General features: G+C 40.1%; 1 protein-coding gene across 1 annotated transcript; it reads left to right on the plus strand.

The window, feature by feature from the left end:
• The first annotated feature begins 2,090 nt into the window (after positions 1-2,090).
• On the plus strand, positions 2,091-3,710 carry LOC134741690 (uncharacterized). The gene has a single exon (XM_063674566.1). The coding sequence runs from the start codon at positions 2,528-2,530 to the stop codon at positions 3,482-3,484; it is 957 nt and encodes a 318-aa protein (XP_063530636.1). The 5' UTR covers positions 2,091-2,527; the 3' UTR covers positions 3,485-3,710.
• The last annotated feature ends 10,201 nt before the right edge of the window (positions 3,711-13,911 follow it).

Here is a 13,911-nt window from a genome sequence, read left to right on the forward strand (position 1 = left end):
CTTTAATAAATCGTCCCAAATCGACATTCTCATAGGTGCTGACCTCTTTTGGGATATACTAGGATCTCAGAAAAGATCGTTAGGACATGGCAATCCTACTTTATGGAGCACTAAATTAGGATGGATAGTCGTAGGTCCCAAGCAGCAGTTTGATATTCTATCTAATTCCACGATTCGTTGCAACTTTGCTCGCACAAGCGACCTTCATGACGAACTCGCTAAATTCTGGGAATTAGAGGGCCTACCTCAGAAAAAACAAGCTTTAACCGAGCAGGAACGTTTGTGCGAGCAAAGCTTCGTCGCAACTACTGAACGTTCAGACGACGGGCGCTTCATTGTCAAACTTCCCCTAAAGGACGAGCCCGACTGCTTGGGTGACTCTTACAATGCAGCCAAGAAAAGATTTTTCCACTTAGAACGACGTTTTAGGAAGCAGCCAGAAGTCAAGGAACGTTATTCCAAGTTCATTCACGAATATGAAGAACTTGGCCATCTTTCTCCTTCGACCATTCCAAGGCCTACCAATGCGTTCTTTCTCCCCCACCATCCTGTTATCAAGGAAAAAAGCGAGTCTACTAAATTGCGCGTTGTATTCGATGCTTCGGCGCGCACTTCCTCTGGACTCTCTATAAATGACCTACAAATGGTAGGGCCTACGATACAAGACTCACTCTTCAATATTCTCATCCGTTTTCGGCAATATCGCTATGTGCTTTCCGGAGACGTTGAAAAAATGTACCGCCAAGTTTTGGTGCACGAGTCCCAACGCAATCTGCAGCTCATACTATGGCGTGATGACGAGTCGCAACCATTGCGAACTCTTAGACTTAATACGGTTACATATGGGTTCGCTAGCGCTAGTTTTCTTAGCACTCGGTGCATTTGGCAGCTTGGTGAGGAGTGTCAAGATCCTTTAGTAAAAACCATCCTCCAAAAGGATTTCTACGTCGACGATCTTTTGACCGGACATGATAATGAAGAGCAACTTCGCTTTATTCAGAAGTCTGTCTCTCAAAGCTTAGCCGCAGCAGCGTTTCCCTTAAGAAAATATAGGTCGAACTTACCTTCTATACTTACTGCGGAAGCCAACAACACCGAGGGTAACCTGATGCTCAGTGCTGCCACTGACACCCTTGGTCTTGACTGGGATCCATCAGTGGACGTTCTACGCTTCACCATTGAAATGAACCCAGTCGAAGCTCTCACTAAGCGGAGTATACTTTCATCAACCTTTAAAATATTTGACCCGCTTGGTCTCATCTCACCTTGCACAATCATACCTAAGCTTATCATTCAAGGCTTGTGGTCTTTGGGGCTAAATTGGGACGATCCTGCTCCTCAAGACATACAGTCAACTTGGCAGAAGTTTGCTGACAACATAAATAGCATATCTGAGTTGTCAATCCCTAGGCGAGTCTTGATTGATAACTACGTATCTGTAGAAATGCACGTCTTCTGTGACGCCTCTCAAAAGGCGTACGGTGCGGCTGTCTACCTCCGATCTATAGAAGCTAAGGGAAGAATTTTAGTGCGCCTTCTGTGCGCCAAAAGTCGAGTCGCTCCCCTAAAACCTGTCACTATCCCGCGTCTTGAGCTATGCGGCGCCCTTCTTGCAGCCCAACTGAGCGTCACAGTGACTGACGCCCTTCGCTGCCAAATATCGCGTCATGTCTATTGGACTGACTCAAGCGTCGTGTTATCGTGGCTAAATACAAATTCAAACAAATTAAAAACGTTTGTTGATAACAGGGTTAGCGAGATAGGAGAACTAACTGACGTATCTGCTTGGCGCCATGTTCCCACTTTGGAAAACCCAGCAGATCTTCTATCTCGCGGCGTTGAACCGAATCGCATCGGAGGCTGTTCCGCTTGGTGGCAAGGACCTACCTTTTTGCAAGGCCCTGAAGCATCCTGGCCTTCGCTGAGCTCCACCCCCAAGCAGGACCCGCAAGAGTTGCCAGAATTGAAGGTGCATACAGTCACAATCACGGAACCTTTCATTCAATTCTCAAACTTTTCTAAACTCTGCCGATTACAACGAGCTTTAGCCTTTGTCTACAGGTTCCTCAACAATTGCAGAAAGCCTAACAACAAAGTATCTGGTCCCCTCCAAGTTAATGAATTAAATAAATCATTTGACACTCTAGTCAAAATTTCTCAAAACGAATCTTTTGGTAACGAGATAAGTCTATTAGAGAACAAGAAGACTCTTAATCGTAAATCTAATATTATCTCTCTTGATCCCTTTCTTGATACTCAAGGAATTCTTAGAGTTGGTGGCCGCTTGGCAGGTGCTTCAGTATATACATTCGACAAAAGGCACCCCATAATTTTACATGCGAACCACCCCTTTACTAAGCTGCTCTTTCGACAAGAGCATCAGCTATTGTTTCACGCTGCACCACAGTTATTGTTAGGTGCCATAAAGGATCGCATATGGCCTATAGGTGGAAGAAACCTAGCAAGGCGTACTTACCATATTTGTTCTGTATGTAGGCGTTTTAGAGGCAAGACTCTAACGAATAAAATGGGCAATCTGCCCGCTGAGAGAGTTACTCCCGACTACCCATTTTACACTACTGGAACTGACTTTGCTGGTCCATTCTTAATTACCGATCGAAAAGGCCGAGGATGCAGGATAACGAAAGCATATCTTTGCATCTTCATTTGCTTCCGATACAAATGCATTCACCTTGAAGCAGTGAGTCAGCTGTCAAAGGATGCTTTTACCTTGTGCCTCCAAAGGTTTATATCCCGTCGCGGCAAACCTAAACAAATCTTTTGCGACAATGGTAGGAATTTTGTTGCTACTGCAAAGGAGATTAATGAATTTTTAAAACTCAATACGGATGGCATCATCGATTTTGCGGCCAACAAAGGTATTGAATTTCGCTTCTCGCCAGCATACGCTCCTAACTTCGGTGGGCTGTGGGAGGCCGGTGTTAAAGCCGCTAAATATCACTTAAATAGGGTCCTAGGCAATGCCCATTTAACGTTCGAAGAATTATCGTCTCTATTCAGTCAGATTGAAGCCATCCTTAACAGCCGACCCCTTTGTCCTTTGAGCTCATCACCCCAAGATTTCGCTCCTCTTACCCCGGGACACTTTTTGATAGGTAGGCCCCTCACTGTGTTACCATCGCCGTGCCTACTAGACTCCAACATAAATCGCCTCGACAGATTCCAGCGTCTTGAACAGATTCGACAGCATTTTTGGAAGCGCTGGAGCTCCGAATACGTCCCCGAATTGCAGCAGCGCACGAAGTGGAAGCTCAGATGCAAGGACCTTAAACCAAATGACCTTATTCTGCTGAAGGAGGATTTCACGCCGCCACTCAATTGGCGCCTTGGCAGGGTCGAACGAATCTTTCCAGGGACTGATGGCATCCCTCGAGTCGCCGATATTTCCACAGCTCGAGGCACAGTTCGTCGAGCCATCAACCGCATCTGTCTACTCCCGTCCCCAGATGACGCAGAGTCTTGAAAGCTTCAGGAGCTTTCAAGGGCGGGGAGAATGTTCACGCGAAACGGAACGGTGAACACGATTACCGGACGAGTAGAGCGACGTCACGGCCCAAGTGTCAAAACTAGCTCCACATCATCGTATATCTGTCATATACCTACTCATATCTCTACAAGACCGATTAACGAACTTTGCGTGTCATACACATTTTGTATTTTTTATATAATTTTAATTAAATATCTTTAAGTCTAAAACGTGACTTCTTATTGTTTGTCCCATCGTGGACATGGTCTACCATTACATTATGTTGAAGGCAATATACTTGCTTATAATAATTGTTGTAAATAAGGTATTTTTTCTCAGGTTATATGTAATGATAGGTAGTCACGTGATTAGATACCTAACTTATCCAAACCCACTTTTCTAAATAATAGTATTTAGGTTCTGTAAGGATCGTAGACTTTCTTACCTAACCTGACTACCTGACCCAGTTTTCTGATTGCAGTTTGGTTCTATAAGGGTCGCAGTTCTAACCTAACCTAACTCACTTTTCTGACAGCAGTTCGGTTCTGTAAGGGTCGCAGTTCTAACCTAACCTAACCCACTTTTCTGGTAGTAGTTCGGTTCTGTAAGGATCGCAGTTCTAACCTAACCTAGCCCACTTTTCTGGTACCAGTTCGGTTATGTAACGATGGCAGTACTAACCTTACCTAACCGACTTTTTTAGTAGCAACAACTATAAGTACGTTCAAATATATGCCTTAAAATATATCTGAATATATATTGATAGAACTTGAATGTTATAGTCATCAATAATATACATAACTTTTATGATTATTGTGTTTAATATTATAGATCTTTAATATTAGAACTATTTAGCGTTATATTTTAGAAAAAAAATATGACTATTTGATGTCTATGTTTGTCCGTAAATTTTATTTTATAAGTTTATGGGTAACAATGGGATTCCTGCACAACAAAACCAGTAAACCTAATTTAAAAAATAATAATAACCTGTATTCAGTACTTTTGATATCTATGAAAATTATAGTAACTTGCAATAAACATTAAAAAATATAATTTAAACAACGTGAATCATCTTACTAAATAAAAAACGTAAGTCCATATCCTTATTTATCAGTACCTTTCAACGTTTTATACAAAAGTTTAAAACTTTTCACGTTGTATTTTCAAAGCCTCTAGGAAAACATAAATTTAAGTTTGCTTGGAGATAAGGGAACTCGCCGTAAGACACAATAAGACGTTTAAAACCGTTTCCTGTTCACCTCGGACAAAAAGGATTTTGCCTGTATACTTGCGAAACCTCGTTGCACATTATTGACTGGACAGCAATGTATTTTTTTAAAGTGTTTTGTGAAACTGGAGAATTGTGGTAGTTGAGAAAAGAATTACAATAATGGAGCATACAAATTCAAGGGAATGTTTGTGTAGAAGCGTCATTAAACTTCTTCATTGTTGTTAGTTACGTCCGTTAGCAGCAAGAATGCCTGGCGAGAAAGAGGAATGGCAAACTTAAATTGTAAAGTGTTTACACCAAGGTTGTGTAAAGGTTTCGAAGTTCCACGAAGCCGCGTTCACGAGTCATGCTCATGCAAGATACGTCCGTTAACTCTCAGAATGACCTTCGGATTTTAGAAAGATTCATCGGGTATATATCGGCGATAACACGCGAAGGTGATACTGGCTGTTCTGCTTTCTTATTAACTCACAAAAAGTTTTTACAACACACTTGCTCAAAACGACGTTTTTATTCCACCGATTTTTGGCACATAATCCTAGATATTACACGCGTGCTTTTTCAGTGTATTATTCCACTCGTGCTTTTTCATTATATTATCCGACGGAGTTAAGAAGGTAACTGATTGCTAATAATATGCATGGAAAGGGAGCCTTCTTTAATTGGTCGGACTGGCGGGCACCGGCGCGTCCGGCCGGCCCGCCCGCCGCGCCGTCCGCGGCCGGGGCGAGGGGCGGCCGGCAGTATGACAGATGCAACACTGTTTTAACTATTAAAATTTGATTAATATGAGTTTCTTTCTTTTCTCGCAAGTGTGTTGAAAAACGTCGTATGAAACGCGTGTGCATTGGTCATTACACACATCGGCTTTCTTATTGCGCGCACAATATCGCCTCGTGTGTAATGACCAACTTAGCACACTTGTATCATAATGTACTATAAACTTACCGCAAAAAGTTAAGGATACGTATTGTCTCAATGTAAAATAAGCCCTAATTTAATGACATTATGCTTAATATTCGTTGCGATTTGACTTTTTGTCATAATTTAAATAAAATAGAATCAGAATTTGAAATTCGAAAACAAATTTGAAATTATATAGAGTTGATAATACCAGTCACATATTTCAATTCATATGGTAAAATTATACAATTGGAAAATTGTGATATTATTGTTATGGTGGTATTATCTACTCTTATATAGTTTAAGGCTAAAAAGACGACTGCACTCTTTGGGTGTTGGATTGCAACTAAATCAGTAAAGAGACTATCATTTTCTATTACGCGATTACGTCCGATTTTACCCGAAAAACGAATGTCGTTCCGAGAGTTAACGGACTGTACAACATTTAGTTAAGAAGATATATATGGGAGTGGTCATTTCTCCATACAAACGTACTCGACGCTTTCTCACGTGGGTTTTGACCCTAGGGCACTAATTTTTCAACCCAGATAAATATTATCATTATCTGTGTCGGACTGTTTTTTCTTTTTTTTTTTGATGTTTTTGTTATTTTTAGCACTTCAAACTTCCGTGATATTATTTACATAATAACTACCCTGCCGGCTTGCTGCTTTTCCGATCACAGAAAGACCTAAGTAACAGTATGTTTTCCTACTAGTAGATGCTCTATTATTTTACACTGCAGAAAGAGGTTGGGTATTTCCTTTTCATTTCTCATGCTCTGAAAGAGGGTCATTGTTGTTTTAAGAAGTGTGCAGAAAGTGATACGTTTCTGCACTAGAGCATTTTACTTTCCAAGTACGATTTTTTTCGTTTTGTTACGATAAACAATTGAAATTTGGTTTTAAATGGATTTTTAATACAATTTTCATTCTGATATTTAATTCCCCATTCCATAAATAACGATACTTTTACCTAAATGGTTAATTGAAAGTATCCTCAAGAAATGCTATAAAAATTATTCTTATACATGTTTCTAAAAAGTACACATGTATTTTTTTTTCTCGTATTCGAAATGAAAAGTACAGTGTTTAACTGGGGTGAAAGGCATCACTTCATCCCTTGGTTAACAATCTATTATTTCGCACCCAAAAGATATCAAGAGTGACTTCGGATGATTGATAAGGTCCAAGTAGGGAAGATGTATGGCCACATCAATATCAATAAACGCCGGAGGGTTATATATATTATGAACTTTTTTTATGTCACTTGTTTTGTAGGGTTCCGTACCCAAAGGGTAAAAACGGGACCCTATTACTAAGACTCCGCTGTCCGTCTGTCCATCTGTCTGTCACCAGGCTGTATCTCATCAACCGTGATAGACAGACACTTGAAATTTCACAGGTGATGTATTTCTGTTGCCGCTATAACAACAAATACTAAAAAGTACGGAACCCTCGGTGGGCGAGTCCGACTCGCACTTGGCCGGTTTTTTTTATTAGACTGAAAAGAGCGTACAAGAGAGGGTTTTTTTACCATATATTATATTAATATTCATCATTATAGAAAGACGTTTACTGATGTATATCACGTATATAATAGGGTTGTTGACACAAGTTGAATTTTATAACTAAATCTAGTTAAATAGACATAGGCATAGACATTTATTCAAAATATTTTTAAATATTATATGTCAAGCATTATTCAGTTCGTATATATAGATAGAAAATGAGCAATTTATCACAATAAATGGGAAACCTAAAAAATATATGGAAATAATAAAAAATACAAGATCTCAAATTTACAAAATTTAAGTAATTTTTTAACATCCGAAAAGAAAAAAAATGGTACCATTCGATTCCTTATTAAATAAAATAAAATATTGTACGGTAACAATATACATAAACGCAATATTTCACCGACAAAATCGCAATTTCCACGTTGTCGCATATAGCTATTAAGATATTTTTTATTGTACGTTTTGTGATCCTTTTTGTGTAATTTTCTATATTAATCAGTTTTAAGAATTTCATTTATTTTACTATTTCTGTGTAATTTTGAGGATTATTTTTACGTTGCCATTTTTTACGTATATCTTTTAACTGTGTTGGTTTATATGTCGTGTTAGCATAAGTTTAGCTTAAGATTACAAGAATGTCCCCATAATAAATATATACCCATTCCCTACGATTTGTAATAGCGTAAGCTTATTGGCTAATAAATTTGAAACCACTCTGCAAAACTCACCCACGTGACATTGTGGGCGGGGCACGGTCGCGCACCTGTACAAATACAGCCGCTCGACCTAGCCATAGTCAGTCTATCTACAACACCTCTACACTTAACAACTTATTAACCCTAAAATAAGTGTTCTTAGTAATCCTCACACTAACCCGGTAACATGGTGGTGGTATTTTGGCGGTAACCTGAGTCAGCAGCTTCTCTTCGGCCAGCGTGTTCCAGTCTTCGCGTACGAGCTTCATCGGAAAATAGTCTACGCTCAACACATGTATTCCCATTTTGTTAGAAGCGTTTAGTCAGTAAAGCGCGATTGCCAGACTGACTATCATTTGTGACTTTTGTATTGCTTTAAGCCAATGGGTCCCCTACAGACATTTGATCCTCAAAACAAACCTGATCAACTGATACCATTAATAAAAATTTGTCAAATACTCTATTGCACTATTAACATCCTATGAGCACCCGTCATGGATCTAGCTAGAGACCCTAGAGCTAGACTTACTCGACACTATACCGAAGATATCCCGGACGTCATTCTGTACGAGATTAGTATGGCTCTCAAACAGCTTAAGAATGGAAAAGCCCCAGGTGATGACGGAATTACGGCCGAACTCCTGAAGGCGGGTGGTAAACCAGTCCTTAAGGCCCTTTAGACGCTGTTTAGTTCCGTCATGCGCGAAGGAAAAACGCCGTAAGCGTGGAACAGAAGTGTGGTGGTGCTCTTCTTCAAAAAAGGTGATAACACCTTGCTGAAGAATTATAGACCCATCTCACTGTGTGTGTGTTCTACCGCTTGTACAATGGGCTGTGCTCTGACGAATTATTTGACATGATGCCAACGACCGCTTTCTATCACCGCACCGCTCGCCATCGGCAGGGTATTCATCCTCACACCCTAGCACCTAAATGGTCGCGTACTGTGCGGTTTAAGAGGAATTTCCTCTCGCGGACGCTTCGGCTGTGGAATGAGCTCCCTGCCGTAGTTTTCCCGAGGGGCTACAGTATGGGGTTCTTCAAAAAAGGAGTGTACAGGTTTTTAAAGGGTCGGCAACGCGCGTGTAATATCTCTGGTGTTGCAGGCGTCCATAGGCTACGGTAACTGCTTACCATCAGGCGGGCCGTATGCTTGATTGCCACCGACGTGGTATAAAAAAAAACTTCTGAGCCATGTCTACAAGCTGTTTTCGAGAGTCATCACGAACCGTCTCGCACGCAGGTTTGACGACTTCCAGCCTCCCGAACAAGCAGGTTTCCGTACATACATGCGTTGCGGCAGGTTATACAGAAGACTGAGGAGTATAACTTCCCTCTTTGCCTTGCATTTGGGGACTACGAGAAAGCCTTCGATTCGATCGAGACTTGGGCTGTGCTGCAGTCTTTCCAAAGGTGCCAAATTGACTACCGGTATATCGAAGTGCTGAAGTGTTTGTACGAAAACGCCACCATGTCCGTCCGACTACAGGGCCAGAGCTCGAAGCCTATTCCATTGCAGCGGGGAGTTAGACAAGGAGATGTAATCTCCCCAAAGCTGTTTACCGCTGCATTGGAGGATGCCTTCAAGGTTCTGGACTAGAAAGGACGAGGCATCAATGTAAATGGCGAGTACATCACTCACCTTCGGTTTGCCGATGATATCGTAGTCGTGGCTGAGACCATGGAGGACCTCAGTGCGATGCTCGCTGATCTCAGTCTGGTCTGAAAATGAACATGGACAAGACGAAGATCATGTCTAACGTCCATGTTGTGCCAACTCCCGTATTAATCGGAGGCTCTGCGCTCGAAGTTGTTGACGATTATGTATACCTAGGACAAACAGTCCAGTTAGGTAGGTCCAACTTCGAGAAAGAGGTCACTCGTCGAATCCGACTCGGTTGGGCAGCGTTCGGGAAGCTCCACAGTATCTTTTCGTCCAAATTGCTCTTAAGTCAAAAGTCTTTGACCAGTGTGTGTTGCCAGTGATGACATACGGATCTGAGACGTGGGCGCTAACGATGGGCCTCATAAGAAGGCCCAAGGTCACGCAAAGGGCAATGGAGAGAGCTATGCTCGGGGTTTCTCTGCGTGATAGAGTCAGAAATGATGATATCCGCAGTAGAACTAGGGTCACCGACATAGCTCGCAGAATTGCAAACCTTAAGTGGCAGTGGGCGGGGCACATTGCTCGCAGAACTGATGGCCTGTGGGGCCGGAAGGTTCTGGAGTGGTGTCCGCGTACCGGAAGATGAACTGCCGGTAGGCCTCCAACGAGATGGAGCGACGACCTGGTGAAGGTCGCGCGAATTCGGTGGTTGCGAGCGGCACAGGATCGGTCGGAGTGGCGAGCCTTGGAGGAGGCCTATGTCCAGCAGTGGATGTCTATCGGCTGACATGATGATGATGATGATGATGATGATGATGACTATTAACATTAGGGTGACAGTTATATTGCGACTGCTGTAAAGTTGACGCGGGCGATTTCATTGTCAATTTGCTTGATATATTGTTTTGCTGTCATTGCCGTATTAAGGCCGCGTATAGAATTTTCAATCCGTGACTCATATTATCAACATCTTACGCTACACATGTCTTAGTTTGCATACGGAATTCTAAGTAAAAGCAAACTTTGGCGGGCGCTGCTCGACGCTCCCGGTACTCCAGTTATTGTATAACTTAATATTGCAACTCGCTACGTTTCATGGTCGTTGTTCGTATCTTCTAATTCCTGTGAACTTTTGTATACCTACTACAACTTTTCGAATCTACAACATTTATTTAACCAATAAAAGCACAATAGATTGAGATTGTAGAATATAATATGTACAACATTTTGAACAGTCACCCTGCAATCATATATTTATTTATACAACCAAGGCCGCAAAATATATGACATGATCTTATTTATAGAGCCATAAAAGCGTGCCACATATTTTTGCGGCCTTCGAGAAGTAACATATTATTAACGGTGACTGTACCAGTTGTCTTAGGATAATGATAACAAATTTGTTATTATCGTCACTCGATAAACCGAAAATCTAAAATTGTCTGGTCTGCTTACCAGCTTGCGTTAAATCAACTAACCTACTGTGAAAGAATTTAATTGTCAGTACCGTTTCATACCTTGCCACACTGACAATAGTATGAGGTACCTAGCGACTTTTATATTGATTGTTACTGTGACAAGGTACGAAATGTTACGGAAATTTAATTCTTTGGCTGAGGTACGTTCGTCTTCTCTCGCAACCTTTACTTGTTAAAATAAAAAATAACGTTAAATACCATGAGAATATAATGCAGAATGATTTCATTATAAAAAGTATATCTGACTGACATCAGAAGAATACCGTAAACTGGGGTATTCTGTACAATTTTTGGGCTAAAACATGAATAACTCCATTATTTTATATCAAAAATATTATTATTTTAATATTTTAATGGATAAAACGCCTTTCTTCATCAAAGTATGCTCTAGGTACACATGTTTGAATTGTAAACACAGAACGAGTAATAATTTTGTAAAGAGGTGTTCCCAAATATTTCATGGTTGGGGCTATATATATGGAAATGGATGGGTCTCGCACTGGTTTTTACTGAATTTTGAAGCTTGTGTTGTTTTAAATAGTGATAGCGGTTCGCCAAAAAACGCTGCAAATGGTGTTAAAGCTATGAAAATCGACACGATTTATCAAATTGATTTATATGGACTAAAGATAAAAAATGACGTTTTTGTTTGAAGAAACGTCATTTTTGACACTGACATATCTAATCCATATCGTCTCTAGAACTAGTAAATGACGTATATCATTGTTCGAATTGGCCTGATATAGTTTTTAAGCTTATAGAGAGATAAACTAAAAATTATTTTTTTAGCTTTTTTCTCTAAGGGGGTAAACTGGGGTTACACATTATTAAAGAACTCTATGCGATCGAAGTAGTGGGCTGAGTTAACGTAGCTAGAGGCGTCACAAAACAACAACAGTTGATAATGTATTTTGTGCCGTGTTTGTGTACGTTGCGTGTAGATAATAATAATATTACAGCAGAATATGGGCGTTGGTTCCGTAGGCGTAGCGTAGGTGCTCTCTTAGAGAGGGGCGCGCGCTTAAAATGGTTTATTTCTAACATGTACCATGTTGCTACAACCTTACGTAAAAATACAGTTAGGTACTTAATATAGTTTTAGTACCGTAGTAGTAGTAGTAGACTGTTGCCGGTGTCATAAATATGCAAGTGGGGATGCTGTGACGTAGCATAATTTTACTAGCGTATCGACAGACTAGCGAGATATCGCGATGTGTTCTTACTTCTTATGTAATTAATGTATCTTATTTATATTAAAATTAGATCTTGGATTTATATCTTAGCAATAAATAGTCAGGAGTCATGATGAATAAGAATGGTTTTAACGATTTTCGGTACGGTTTTCGGGTAAGAAGTTATGAGTACGCAAACCAACAAACACTGTGTTATGGAGAGACTTAGAGCCCGGCAGTCAGCTAAGTCAGCATCAGCAAGAAAGGTAGCGCGGCGTAAGCTTGGTGTCAAGGCAACTTTGCTAATATAAATAAATAAAAAAATTAAAGGAAAAAAAACGACAAACGACAGGGTCGAGTGGAGGAAACGAGGGGAGGCCTTTGCCCAGCAGTGGGACACTAAATTAGGCTAGTAAATAAAATAATATAAAGGAAAAAACAAAAAACAAACAAATGATAAGTAAAACCTGTAATAACAACTAGGGAACACGTGGACGTAAAAACTTTCATAGGTACCTATTGTTCCTTTTCTTAAAGTTATATTTGTAAATCACTGTATTTATTTGGAACGTTTAGGCATCTGTGGGTACGTTCCAACCTATAGAATTTAAAACAGCACTTCTGCGAAGCCGTTGCCGTTGTTTTATTTGTAACGACAAATAAAACAATAAGAATATTTTGTTTTAAATTGAAGTATCATTCTCAGAAACATTAAAGCAGTCGAACAAGAAACATAAAACCGCGTGGGGCCTACATAAATAAGACAAAATTCCCCTACCGGGCATTAGACTGTGAAAAATGTCCAGGCGTCGAATCATAAAGCCAGCACAGATTTATACAGAGCCAAACAATACCAATAATGCCTGGGTTGAAATTTAGGAATCAGTATGATGAAGGTGAAGCTAAAGTGGCTTTTCTAATAGTTTTTTTAGTAGCTGCGTAAAACCCTCAGTTTGTTATTAGGCAAGCTGTAGTGATTACGCTTGCTTTTCACAAAACGCATGTGCTTTGTTTTCACAAAACACATAATACGGGGTTTCGTATCTTCGAACGATTTCAAAGCAGCAACGGAGGTACTAAAACTTTACACGCAAAAGGACATAAATAATCTTCATTGCACTAAACGTCCTTTTATTAACCGGCCAAGAGCATGTTGGGCCATGCTCAGTGTATGGTTCCGAAGTTACCCGTCATTCACAATAGGCAGCCTGGAAAGAGAGATCAGTTGATATCTTGTACATAACAAGCAAAAGAGAGTATCGCAGAATCTGTACGTCTTTTTACTAAGAAGGAGAGACTTTTTTCGGAATAACTCAAAAACCTTTAACCGATCATGTTCGCTATAATTTTCATTAAAAGTTTTGAATTAGCTTTCCTTTCTTGATTTTTTGGATCCATGGTTCAAGTTTCAGGAAGCGGCATTTATAGTTTCTTTCGGAGCGATTATTTCCGAAATTATTCATGTGTCAAAAGATGTTTCGTAAATATGTGCAAACAAAACTCGCTATATTCTGACATATTTATGAAAAAGTTTTTTTTTTATGTTATTAAAACTAAAATATCTTTTCATGTAATTCGTCAATGTATGTTAAAGTGCAAATACTTTCGTCATAAAAATATTGATTTATTTATGTCCAATAATTATCGAAATAAACAGTTTTTTGTGTCTCCTGTAAAGTAGGTTAAAAAAACACATGGCGACTTTTGTACGCGCAGCGACGCTATGTAGGTTTCCTCACGGTGTTTTCCTTCACCGAAAATCTAGTGGTAAATATCAAATGCATCTTTCGAAGTTCCGAAAAACTCATTGGTACGAG

The sequence above is a fragment of the Cydia strobilella genome, chromosome 5 (assembly GCF_947568885.1).
Source record: "Cydia strobilella chromosome 5, ilCydStro3.1, whole genome shotgun sequence".
Classification (NCBI taxonomy): domain Eukaryota; kingdom Metazoa; phylum Arthropoda; class Insecta; order Lepidoptera; family Tortricidae; genus Cydia; species Cydia strobilella.

What these genes read in the sequence shown, in the direction of transcription:
- LOC134741690 (XM_063674566.1), top strand. Translation starts at nt 2,528, where the DNA reads ATGGGCAATCTGCCCGCTGAGAGAGTTACTCCCGACTACCCATTTTAC.